Raw genomic sequence first — 11,970 nt, 5'->3', positions numbered from 1 at the left:
TAATGGAGAGGAGACCAATAAACAATTCTTTCTGCTGGCAAGTCCAGAGCACCTTACAAACACATCACTCTGTTTCACGAAATCCAAAATCTATTCCTAACCTAAAATAAATAGCGAGAGTTTAGTGTAATGGCCTTCTTTCTTCTGATCAACACACACACTTACGAGAAATAAAATTATCGCCATTCAATCAAGAAAAACACAATCTTTTAAAAGAAAAAGTACACTCATGCAGAAAGCATATCAGACATCCTGTGTGAATGAAGATATCAAAATGACGCAAAACATCTTTTGATCTTAATTTTTAAAAAGTCAGCATTATCAAATATGGGTGTGTGTGTGTGTGTGCATATAGAGTATAGTCAGAAGTTGTGAGACTTCATTGGGACAGAGAAATTCTTGACTCTATTGGGACAGAGAAATAAGGTGAGCAAACATAACTATTTATAATAGGAATAATGTAAACACACACACACACACACACACACCGATCAGCCATAACATTAAAACCACTGACAGGTGACGTGAATAACATTGATTATCTTATTACAGTGGCACCTGTCAAGGGGTGGGATATATTAAGCAGCAAGAGAACAGTCAGTTCTTGATGTGTTTGAAGCAGGAAAAATGGGCAAGTATAAGGATCCGAGTGACTTTGACAAGGGCCAAATTGTGATGGTGAGCTGACTGGGTCTGAGCATCTCCAAAATGGCAAATCTTGTGGGGTGTTCTTGGTATGCAGTGGTTAGTACCTACTAAAAGCGGTCCAAGGAAGGACAACTGGTGAACTGGCGACAGGGTCATGGGTGTCGAAAGCTCGTTGATTCACATGGGGCACAAAAGCTAGCCCATACGGTCCAATCCCACATAAGAGCTACTGTAGCACAAACTACTGAAAAACTGCTGAAGCTAAGTAATATATAAGTAATAGGCAAAGGTTAAATGTGGTGGAATGATGATAACAATTAATGACAACAGTTATTAAAGTAATTGGAAATCATTTCCAGTATAAACAGGATATAATGAGTTATATAGGCTCTAAGTAAATGCTTTTAACTTTAGAAAGTACAGTCATTTGGCAAATCAGAGTAACTCTTCTGTCAATCATTTGTTGGAGATAAACGTGTGCATATTTAATGTAATTGCTTTCTAAATAACCTTCTAAGTTCAGTTAAATATGGTGATCATTAGTAAGCTGTCAGCATAAAAAAAGCAGCAAGGTTTCAGTAGGCAAGTTGATTATTCATTCTGTTTATATTGTTTGAGTGTTTAGTCTGTCTAGTTCCTATCTAGAGTGTTTATACTGTTTATAATTTTGTTTTTTCAATTATTCTATTTTTATTTTTTGCATTGCCAGTTTGCACCGTGGGTCAGTGAGGACTGATATTTCATCTGTGCTGTATGTCGAGCATGTATAGCATATTTGACAATAAAGTTGACTTGATTAACATTGTAAGATATGAAAATAAAATGTTTTGAATGGGATAGACACTAATTTCCTGCAGTGCTTAATTCATCCTAAAACTGTTGAACTGTGGAGAAGCCAAATATAGACTGACTGCTTCGATGCATTAATCAAATGTTTTGTCGAACTATGTTTTAGTTTTATGATGTGAGACTTTCTGTTGCAATGTAAGCTATATGAAGAATGTGTGTTTTCATTCGGATTTAAACTCTTCAAATCTCAGTACCCATCAGCGAGTCCAGACTCACCATCTGATAAGCTTCAGTGCAGGCTTGTAGTACTTGAGTCCAACTCATGCCCTAATTTTAAGGACTTGTGACTCGACTCAGACTTGAGCACTGATGACTCGGACTTGTACATTAACTGCATTAGGACTCGGAAAATGGAGACGAGGACTCAGATTTTTTTTCTTAATTTTTTTAACATGCCATAATAATTTGGCATAAAATATTTATATCTACATTAATTTTGTACTAATTTTGTGTAAGAGTGTCACACCTGCGCGCCTTGGCACGTGCATCAGATAGACTCTTGGGTGCACTTCATATAGCGCGCGCACCAAGCGGACTCTCACGTGCACACGCCGTAAACCTGCACAGGATTAAGGCACAAACAGCATGCCGATATAAAAACTGCGAAAACACACTTACTTTGCAAAATACTGAGTTGCGTTGCTGACACATTACTGAGCCTTATTTCCTTGTTTGAGTTCCTGATTTCCTGTTACTTGTCTTTGACTGAATTTGTTTTCTCTCGACTGTATTATTTACTCAAATGATTGGGGATGTAGCTACCGTAAGTACCAGAACTGAATGAATTCTGAGTAGAAAAACACATCTGCTCAATGTTATTCCTAAAATGATTACTATGTAGTTGACAACTGTTGCTTATCATACAAGACAATTTTGTTGCTGTGCACCATCGATAGATATCTTCCTTATCTTAGCCATAGCTGCAGAAAACACACTTTGTTCTGTAAAAATGAGCCTCTACATAACAAGTTCATATTCTCATTTGTTAGCATCTTTAAATGGTTATTTACTTATTACCATATTTTCTGTTTCTCTTAAAGTTAATAAGACAAAAACAAACAAACAAACAAAAAAACACCTTGCCATCCTACCAAGAGTCATGTACAGTTTGGTCCATAAATATTTGGACAGAGACAACATTTTTCTAATTTTGGTTCTGTACATAACCACAATGAATTTTGAACAAAACAATTCAGATGCAGTTGAAGTTCAGACTTTCAGCTTTAATTCAGTGAGTTGAACAAAATGATTGCATAAAAATGTGAGGAACTAAAGCATTTTTTTAAACACAATCCCTTCATTTCAGGGGCTAAAAAGTAATTGGACAAATTAAATAATTGTAAATAAAATGTTCATTTCTAATACTTGGTTGAAAACCCTTTGTTGGCAATGACTGCCTGAAGTCTTGAACTCATGGACATCACCAGACGCTGTGTTTCCTCCTTTTTAATGCTGTGCCAGGCCTTTACTGCAGAGGTTTTCAGTTGCTGTCTGTTTGTGGGCCTTTCTGTCTGAAGTTTAGTCTTTAACAAGTGAAATGCATGCTCAATTGGGTTGAGATCAGGTGACTGACTTGGCCATTCAAGAATATTCCACTTCTTTGCTTTTATAAACTCCTGGGTTGCTTTGGCTTTGTGTTTTGGGTCATTGTCCATCTGTGTTATGAAATGCTGACCAATCAGTTTGGCTGTATTTGAGCACACAGTATGTCTCTGAATACCTCAGAATTCATCCGGCTGTTTCTGTCCTGTGTCACATCATCAATAAACACTAGTGACCCAGTGCCACTGGCAGCCATGCATGCCCAAGCCATCACACTGCCTCTGCTGTGTTTTACAGATGATGTGGTATGCTTTGGATCATGAGCTGTACCATGCCTTCGCCATACTTTTTTCTTTCCATCATTCTGGTAGAGGTTGATCTTGGTTTCATCTGTCCAAAGAATGTTCTTCCAGAACTGTGCTGGCTTTTTTAGATGTTTTTTAGCAAAGTCCAATCTAGCCTTTTTATTCTTGAGGCTTATGAGTGGCTTGCACCGTGCAGTGAACCCTCTGTATTTACTTTCATACAGTCTTCTCTTTATGGTAGATTTGGATATTGATACGCCTACCTCCTGGAGAGTGTTGTTCACTTGGTTGGCTGTTGTGAAGGGTTTCTCTTCACCATGGAAATTATTCTGCGATCATCCACCACTGTTGTCTTCTGTGGGCATCCAGGTCTTTTTGCATTGATGAGTTCACCAGTGCTTTCTTTCTTTCTTTCTTTCTTTCTTTCTTTCTTTCTTTCTTTCTTTCTTTCTTTCTTTCTCAGGATGTACCAAACTGTAGATTTTGCCACTCCTAATATTGTAGCAATTTCTTGGATGGGTTTTTTCTGTTTTCGCAGCTTAAGGATGGCTTGTTTCACCTGCATGGAGAGCTCCTTTGACCGCATGTTTTCTTCACAGTAAAATCTTCCAAATGCAAGCACCACACCTCAAATCAACTCCAGGCCTTTTATCTGCTTAACTGAGAATGACATAACGAAGGAATTTCCTGCACCTGCCCATGAAATAGCCTTTGAGTCAATTGTCCAATTACTTTTGGTCCCTTTAAAAACAGGGTGGCACATGTTAAGGAGCTGAAACTCCTAAGCCCTTCATCCAATTTTAATGTGGATACCCTCAAATGAAAGCTGAAAGTCTGGACTTTATGTCCATTATATAACTATAACCTGAATATGTTTCAGTAAACAGGTAAAAAAACAAAATTTGTGTCAGTGTCCAAATATATATGGACCTAACTGTAAAAGCAGTGAAAGGTGGATGTAAGTGCAGGAAGAGTGTTTATTTAAAAACAGGCAGGCAACCAGATCCAAAACATGAGACAAAGACAGGGTCGTGGAACAGACAATGATCGAGCAAGGCACAAACAGAATATCTGAGGTAATTACGGTACAAGGGCAAAGTCCAAAATACAAAACAGAGTCAGAACCAGAGAAGCTATACAATAAACAAAGGCATGGTAACATGAGACACTAGGTACAAAGTGTATACTTCGCAAAGTCTGAGTGCTTAGACAGTCCTTACAAGCATGCTCTAAGATTGCACTCAAATCCAGAACAGGTGCATGGTCATTCTACCTAATGGCACTGTGCATGCATTGTAGTCAGCAGCACATGCTGCGCACTCAGAGCACCAATGGACATGGACGTGACACCAAGACAATGGAAAGTGCAAAGTGCAACATGTTTCTCTTTCTTAAACAACATATTTTATTCCATTTTTTTATCCACTGTTTTTTAATTATTTTTATTAGGATGTGGTGCATCCACCATACAAGTAATTTATTTTGAACTAGATGTTGTCATAAAAATGATAATTAGATAATTAGAATGATAAAATAATTACCATTATAAATAATTTTGTGGGTGGCATGGTGGTGTAGTGGTTAGCGCTGTTGCCTCACAGCAAGAAGGTCCGGGTTCAAGCCCCGTAGCCGGCGAGGGCCTTTCTGTGCGGAGTTTGCATGTTGTCTGCGTGGGTTTCCTCCTGGTGCTCCGGTTTCCCCCACAGTCCAAAGACATGCAGGTTAGGTTAACTGGTGACTCTAAAGTGAGTGTGAATGGTTGTCTATGTGTTGGCCCTGTGATGACCTGGCAACTTGTCCAGGGTGTACCCCGCCTTTCACCCTTAGTCAGCTGGGATAGGCTCCGGCTTGCCTGCGACCCTGTAGAACAGGATAAAGCGGCTACAGATAATGATGAGATAAATAATTTCATTTTATACCCTGAAAGTAAGTGGTTCAGCAGGTAGTATTGGTGTCTTACAGCTCTAGACTGGATCATAAACTCAGGCTACTCTCTGTATGGAGTTTCACACTCTCCCCGTGTCTCCTTTGGGTTCTCTGGTTTTCCCAAAAACATGGCATTAGGTGGATCAGCTACTCTGAATTGCTCTGAGGTGTACAGTACATTTGATGCCCTGCAATAGACTGGAGTCCCATGCAGTGTGCATTCCTGTTTAAATGAAATAAAATCATTAAAAAGAAAATAACCATGTCCTACATTCTTGGTAGTAAAAGAGTTGGGAAAACCTGCACGTTAGTTTTCAGCAGACCGAATGTGTGTCTGGCACAGCAGTGCTACAATACTGTTTTTACAGTATTTACTGTACATAACTCAGATCTAATACATGGTAAGACTGGTGCACTGGTGAGGAAAAGAGGGAGGAAGTGACAAGATCTCACTGTGTGCATGTGTACATTTTACAGATGACAGAGGTGAGGGTGATTATTTGCCTCCTGGCTGAACTTGTCATGACATCTGCAGCCATGAACTACTCAGGTAAGGAGAAAATGGACAGTAACTGGTGAGGCTTTACAAAAGGGAAGCAGGATTCGAGTAAAATCAGATCCGTGACATGTTTTATCCATGAATAGGCAAACAGAGATAACAAATCTATAATGATCATCCACAACAGGCATTATGAGGTCTAAGCCTGAGAATTAAAGACATTGAGATAAAAGTGGAATATGGAAACCAGGATTAAGACACCAGAAAATATTTATGCTGGACATACATACATTCATACATCTCTGGAAAAAATTTAGAGACCACTTCAATTTTTTTCTTAAATCAGCATCTCTATGTATAGTAGCCATTTCATTCCAGTGTCTGTGCTGGAATTCCAACACAAGCACACCTCATTTTATTTAATGAGGTACTGAATAGGTGATCCCCTGAACCAAACCTTATTTAACGAGGAAAAGTATTTAAAAAAAAAGCCATTGCTGTGGTCACCGCTATCCTCTTGCAGTAGGACCAGTTTGGATGGCAAAAATAGTGCTAGTAGCACTTTAAATTTAAATGAAATACAAAAATATCTACTCATTATACCAAAAGAGTTAAAAAGAATGGTTCAATTCTGGCTTTACTATCAGAGGGATGCAGTGAGTGTCAGGTTGCTTCCATCCTCAAACTTTCAAAGACAGCGATTCATAAGAACAAGGTCAAGCAACAGACATTGGGGACAACAAAGTTACAGACTGGCAGAGGGTGAAAACGACTTTCCACTGACTGTGATGATCATCAATTCCTTTGAATGTCACTCAACAACCAGAGGATGACATTATGTGACCTACAAAAAGAATGGCAAATGGCAGCTGGGGTTAAGTGCACGGCAAGGTTGGTTCAAAACAGACTCCTTCAGGCAGGGTTGAAGTTATGCAAAGCTTGAAAAAAGTCCTTCATCAATGAGAAGCAAAGAAGAGCAGGACTGAGGTTTGCTAAAGACCATAAGGATTGGACCATAGAAGACTGGAGGAAGGTCATCTTTTCTCATGAGTCAAATTTTCAGCTTTTCCCATCACCTGGTCATCTAATGGTTAGACGGTGACCTGGAGAGGCTGACAAGCCATAGTGTCTCGCACCCATTGTGAAATTTGGTGGCGGATCGATGATGAACTGGAGGTGCTTCAGCATGGCTGGAATGGGGCAATTTTTTGTTTGTGAAGGACACATCAATCAAGGCATGTACAAGGTTATCCTGGAAGAAAACTTACTTCCTTCTGCTCTGACAATGTTCCCGAACTCTGAGGATTGGGTTTTCAGCAGAACAATGCTCCATGCCATACAGAAAAAGAATGGTTCGATTCTGGCTTTACTGGCAGAGGGATACAGTGAATGTCAGGTTGTTTCCATCCTCAAACTTTCAGAGATGGCGGTTCATAAGAACAAAGTCAAGCAACAGACACTGGGGACAACAAAGTTACAGACTGGTAGAGGGTGAAAACAAGGGTCAATCAAGGTGTGGAAGGAAGTTCAAACATTAGTATTGTGTTGATTTAAATTGAATATGATCTTGATTTCTATGCATTATTCAAGGTCTGAAAACACTTTATATTTTTTGTTCTTTTGACTAGTTGTCATTTTCTGCAAATAATATTTTTATGTGGAATTTGGGGGAAATGTTGTCAGTAGTTTATGGAATAAAACAAAAATGTTCATGTTCCTCAAGCACATACCTAGAAATAGTAAAACCAGAGAAACTGATGATTTTGCAGTGGCCTCTTAATGTTTTCCAGAGCTCACTCTCTCTCTCTCTCTCTCTCTCTCTCTGTTTGAAATACAGTGGTGCTTGAAAGTTTGTGAACCCTTTAGAATTTTCTATATTTCTGCATAAATATGACCTAAAACATCATCAGATTTTCACACGAGTCCTAAAAGTAGATAAAGAGAACTCAGTTAAACAAATGAGACAAAAATATTATACTTGGTCATTTATTTATTGAGGAAAATGATCTAATATTGTATATCTGTGAGTGGCAAAAGTATGTGAACCTTTGCTTTCAGTATCTGGTATGACCCCCTTGTGCAGCAATAACTGCAGCTAAACATGCCTGGTAACTGTTGATCAGTCCTGCACACCGGCTTGGAGGAATTTTAGCCCATTCCTCCATACAGAACAGCTTCAACTCTGGGATGTTGGTGGGTTTCCTCACATGAACTGCTCACTTCAGGTCCTTCCACAACATTTCGATTGGATTAAGGTCAGGACTTTGACTTGGTCATTCCAAAACATTAACTTTATTCTTCTTTAACCATTCTTTGGTAGAACGACTTGTGTGCTTAGGGTCGTTGTCTTACTGCATGACCCACCTTCTCTTGAGATTCAGTTCATGGACAGATGTCCTGACATTTTCCTTTAGAATTCGCTGGTATAATTCAGAATTCATTTTTCCATCAATGATGGCAAGCTGTCCTGGCCCAGATGCAGTAAAACAGGCCCAAACCATGATACTACCACCACCATGTTGCACAGATGGGATAAGGTTCTTATGCTGGAATGGAGTGTTTTCCTTTCTCCAAACATAACACTTCTCATTTAAACCAAAAAATTCTATTTTGGTCTCATCCGACCACAAAACATTTTTCCAATAGCCTTCTGGCTTGTACGTGATCTTTAGCAAACTGCAGACAAGCAGCAATGTTATTTTTGGAGAGCAGTGGCTTTCTCCTTGCAACCCTGCCATTGTTGTTCAGTGTTCTCCTGATGGTGGACTCATGAACATTAACATTAGCCAATGTGAGAGAGGCCTTCAGTTGCTTAGAAGTTACCCTGGGGTCCTTTGTGACCTCGCCGACTATTACACGCCTTGCTCTTGGAGTGATCTTTGTTGGTCGACCACTCCTGGGGAGGGTAACAATGGTCTTGAATTTCCTCCATTTGTACACAATCTGCCTGACTGTGGATTGGTGGAGTCCAAACTCTTTAGAGATGGTTTTGTAACCTTTTCCAGCCTGATGAGCATCAACAATGCTTTTTCTGAGGTCCTCAGAAATCTCCTTTGTTCGTGTCATGATACACTTCCACAAACATGTGTTGTGAAGATCAGACTTTGATAGATCCCTATTCTTTAAATAAAACAGGGTGCCCACTCACACCTGATTGTCATCCCATTGAAAACACCTGACTCTAATTTCACCTTCAAATTAACTGCTAATCCTAAAGTATGTGAACCTCTTGCCACTCACAGATATGCAATATTGGATCATTTTCCTCAATGAATAAATGACCAAGTATAATATTTTTGTCTCATTTGTTTAACTGAGTTCTCTTTATCTACTTTTAGTACTTGTATGAAAATTTGATGATGTTTTAGGTCATATTTATGCAGAAATATAGAAAATTCTAAGGGGTTCACAAACTTTCAAGCACCACTGTATTTTGTTGATATCAGTCAGCAACATGTTGAGAATAAATTAAGTTTAGAATGTATTTGATACAGTAATAAACTGAAAAATGATACACATTTGCAAGTAAATCTGTGTTTTTTCAGCCCAGTGTGAAAACCTTTCTGAACTACAGACTATCCGAGTGATACAGGGAGAAGGACTGAGACAGACCTGCCCCAATTTGGACTGCAGCAAGGAGACAAACAATTCGTTTATATTTTGGTTCAAAAACTTAAGTGATGGAATCCAGCCAATCACGATGGAGGAAAATGAGCGGGTCCATTACCATGGTTCTGTCTTGTACTTCCTGCCTTTGAGTCTGAATGACACAGGCCATTACATCACCCAAAGGTTATTAACACACACACACACACACACACACACACACACACATATTCATATAGTCTATCTAAGGCTATTTGAGGGTCTCATTATTTAAAATTTTGAATCAGTTACATCTTGCTGTACTGGGAAATAAGATGACATCAACCTGACCAAACTCTTCCGCGTTTTTCCTGTTTACATAGGTTTATATGACCAGTGATATGAAACAAGTTCAGTTACACAAATTGAAACATAGCGATTTTCTATGCTATGGAAAGTCCGCACTATAATGACAGGCGTACTAACACCTTCTGCGCGCTTCGGCAGCGCATTGATACGGAGCTCAGATATCAATGCGCTGCCGAAGCGCGCAGAAGGTGTTAGTACGCCTGTCATTATAGTGCGGACTTTCCATAGCATAGAAAATCGCTATGTTTCAATTTGTGTAACTGAACTTGTTTCATATCACTGGTCATATAAACCTATGTAAACAGGAAAAACGCGGAAGAGTTTGGTCGCATCTAACTACAGCCCCAAAAAATACCATTGGCCATACTGAGCCTAGCTACATTGCTAACAGGAGTGACAGCGCGTCTGACTGCGTCTGACTGACTGGGAGGTTGCGCAAAGCTCGGCCAGGTACGGAGCAGCTCATCTCAATTCAGATAAGAGCATATTTCATTATGGAAGTACGGTGGACTTTTCCTTTAAGAGTTTCATTCATCACTCTAAAACCTCTAGACTAGAGTTTGTAGGTGCAATTGGTAATTAAGTGATCAGTCTCATTAAATCAGTCTCATTAAGTCATTAAATCAGTCTCATTAAATAATACCTTTAAATCAGCCTCATTAAATCATTACATCAGTCTCATTGAATCATACTATTGAATCGTTCTCATTGAATCAGTCTCATTAATAATACCATTAATTTTGATGCTTAATAATAAATGATCAAAGAGCTAAATTATGGTATATTCCAAATTATTATGATCACTTACCATATTACATAACTCATATGCACCTTGGAATTCTTTTGAGATTGGATGACTTCAAAGAATATTTAGCACAACAAATAAACACACAGTTTCAATAATAATTGAATTTATTATAACAAAGATAAAAAATGAATAATAGCAGTGGAAATATATACAAATATGATATATACTTGATGAGCGTGTGTGTGCGTCCACGTGGCCTGAACAAAGAGTTAGCCTGGATGGCTAGCTAAGGTGTGCCTGTGTATGTCCACGTGGCCTGAACAAAGAGTTAGCCTGTGTGTGGCCTGAACAAAAAGTTAGCCTGGATGGCTAGCTAAGGTGTGTTTGTGTCCACGTGGTCGAAATAAAAGAATTAGCTCTGGTAGCTAACTCCATGTGTGTGTGTGTGTGTGTGAGAGAGGCCTGTAGCCTACAGCAAAAGAATTAGCTCTGATTGCTAATTCACTTGCTTATACATTACTAAATCCACTGAAACCTTGATGAGGTCAAAATATGTGTAAGAATGAAATTAAGAGTGTTAGTAAGGAATAGAAGAAAGCATGCAACAGCCTATCTATTAAAACAACTGAGAGGTCAAAACAAAATAGAACAATCATCAATTCAACATCCTAAGTGTTTGCAGTGTACACAATTAAACAGTTCCTGAATTTAAATTCACACTGCTTCATAAAAGATAATTCCTAAGACTAGGTTTTGCCCAAATGCCATCCTTACTTCAGCATCTCGTCTCTACACGAGATTATGAGAAGATGTTCTGAGACTTTTGGAGCTTCACCTTTGTGGAGCACGTGAGTCGCTTCCGTGGAAAGCAGAGGATTTCTTGGTCCGACACGTGGTCGCTCGTGATGAAAAGAAGTCTCTGATCAAATAATGTGCACAGCGCTTTAATTAGGAGGAATCTGATCACTCCTAACTTTAAATTAAAACTGCTTTGGGCAGCAGTTTGGTAACGTTACTGATAGACAAACAAAACCGGTTGTAACTCTATCTGAGTTTAAAATCGCGTTATTCTGGATTTTTACCGGGGCCAGTGGTAAACAAAGAAATCATGCTAAATCGTGGATCTTGCAAGAAAGAAAAGACGTCTTTATCTGGTTTGCTCAGCAGAGCAAATCTCTTTGTGTCCAGACAGCTGCTCCAGACGGAAAAGAGAGAGAGCGGAAACGTGTTCCGTTACTTATGCCTTCATGGAGGATGTGATGTTGGTGATCCCGCCCCGGCGTGACGCAGGTCAAGTGGAAGCTGGTTGATGGGATTTGTAGTTCTTAGACAGACTGTGGTTGAGTCACTTATGTGTTCATGGAGGAAGTGACGTAGGTGATCCCACCCAGGCGTGACGTAGGTTAACGCGGAAGTTGGTTGGTGGGATCTGTAGTTTTTTAAAGAGAGACGGGCTGTTGTACCTACAAGTTCATTCATCACTGGACACCCCTGGCAAT

General features: G+C 39.3%; 1 protein-coding gene across 4 annotated transcripts in view; it reads left to right on the top strand.

Annotated features, from left to right (window-relative positions):
- Positions 1-395: 395 nt before the first annotated feature.
- The window catches only part of il1rl1 (interleukin 1 receptor-like 1), a 61,592-nt gene continuing 50,017 nt past the window's right edge, over positions 396-11,970 (top strand). Inside the window, exons 1-3 of one of the 4 annotated variants that reach the window (XM_060929125.1) lie at positions 396-426; positions 5,748-5,820; positions 9,315-9,561. In XM_060929125.1, coding sequence (XP_060785108.1) covers positions 5,748-5,820; positions 9,315-9,561 — 320 coding nt within the window. In that variant the 5' untranslated portion in view covers positions 396-426. Of the gene's footprint in view, positions 427-2,204; positions 2,261-5,747; positions 5,821-9,314; positions 9,562-11,970 lie in introns of those variants that run through there. The other 3 variants (XM_060929127.1, XM_060929126.1, XM_060929124.1) reach the window with 3 other exon arrangements.

This window comes from Neoarius graeffei, chromosome 9, assembly GCF_027579695.1.
Source record: "Neoarius graeffei isolate fNeoGra1 chromosome 9, fNeoGra1.pri, whole genome shotgun sequence".
Classification (NCBI taxonomy): domain Eukaryota; kingdom Metazoa; phylum Chordata; class Actinopteri; order Siluriformes; family Ariidae; genus Neoarius; species Neoarius graeffei.
The sequence above is the reverse complement of the archived record's forward strand: the minus strand, read 5'-3'. Positions and strand labels throughout refer to the sequence as shown.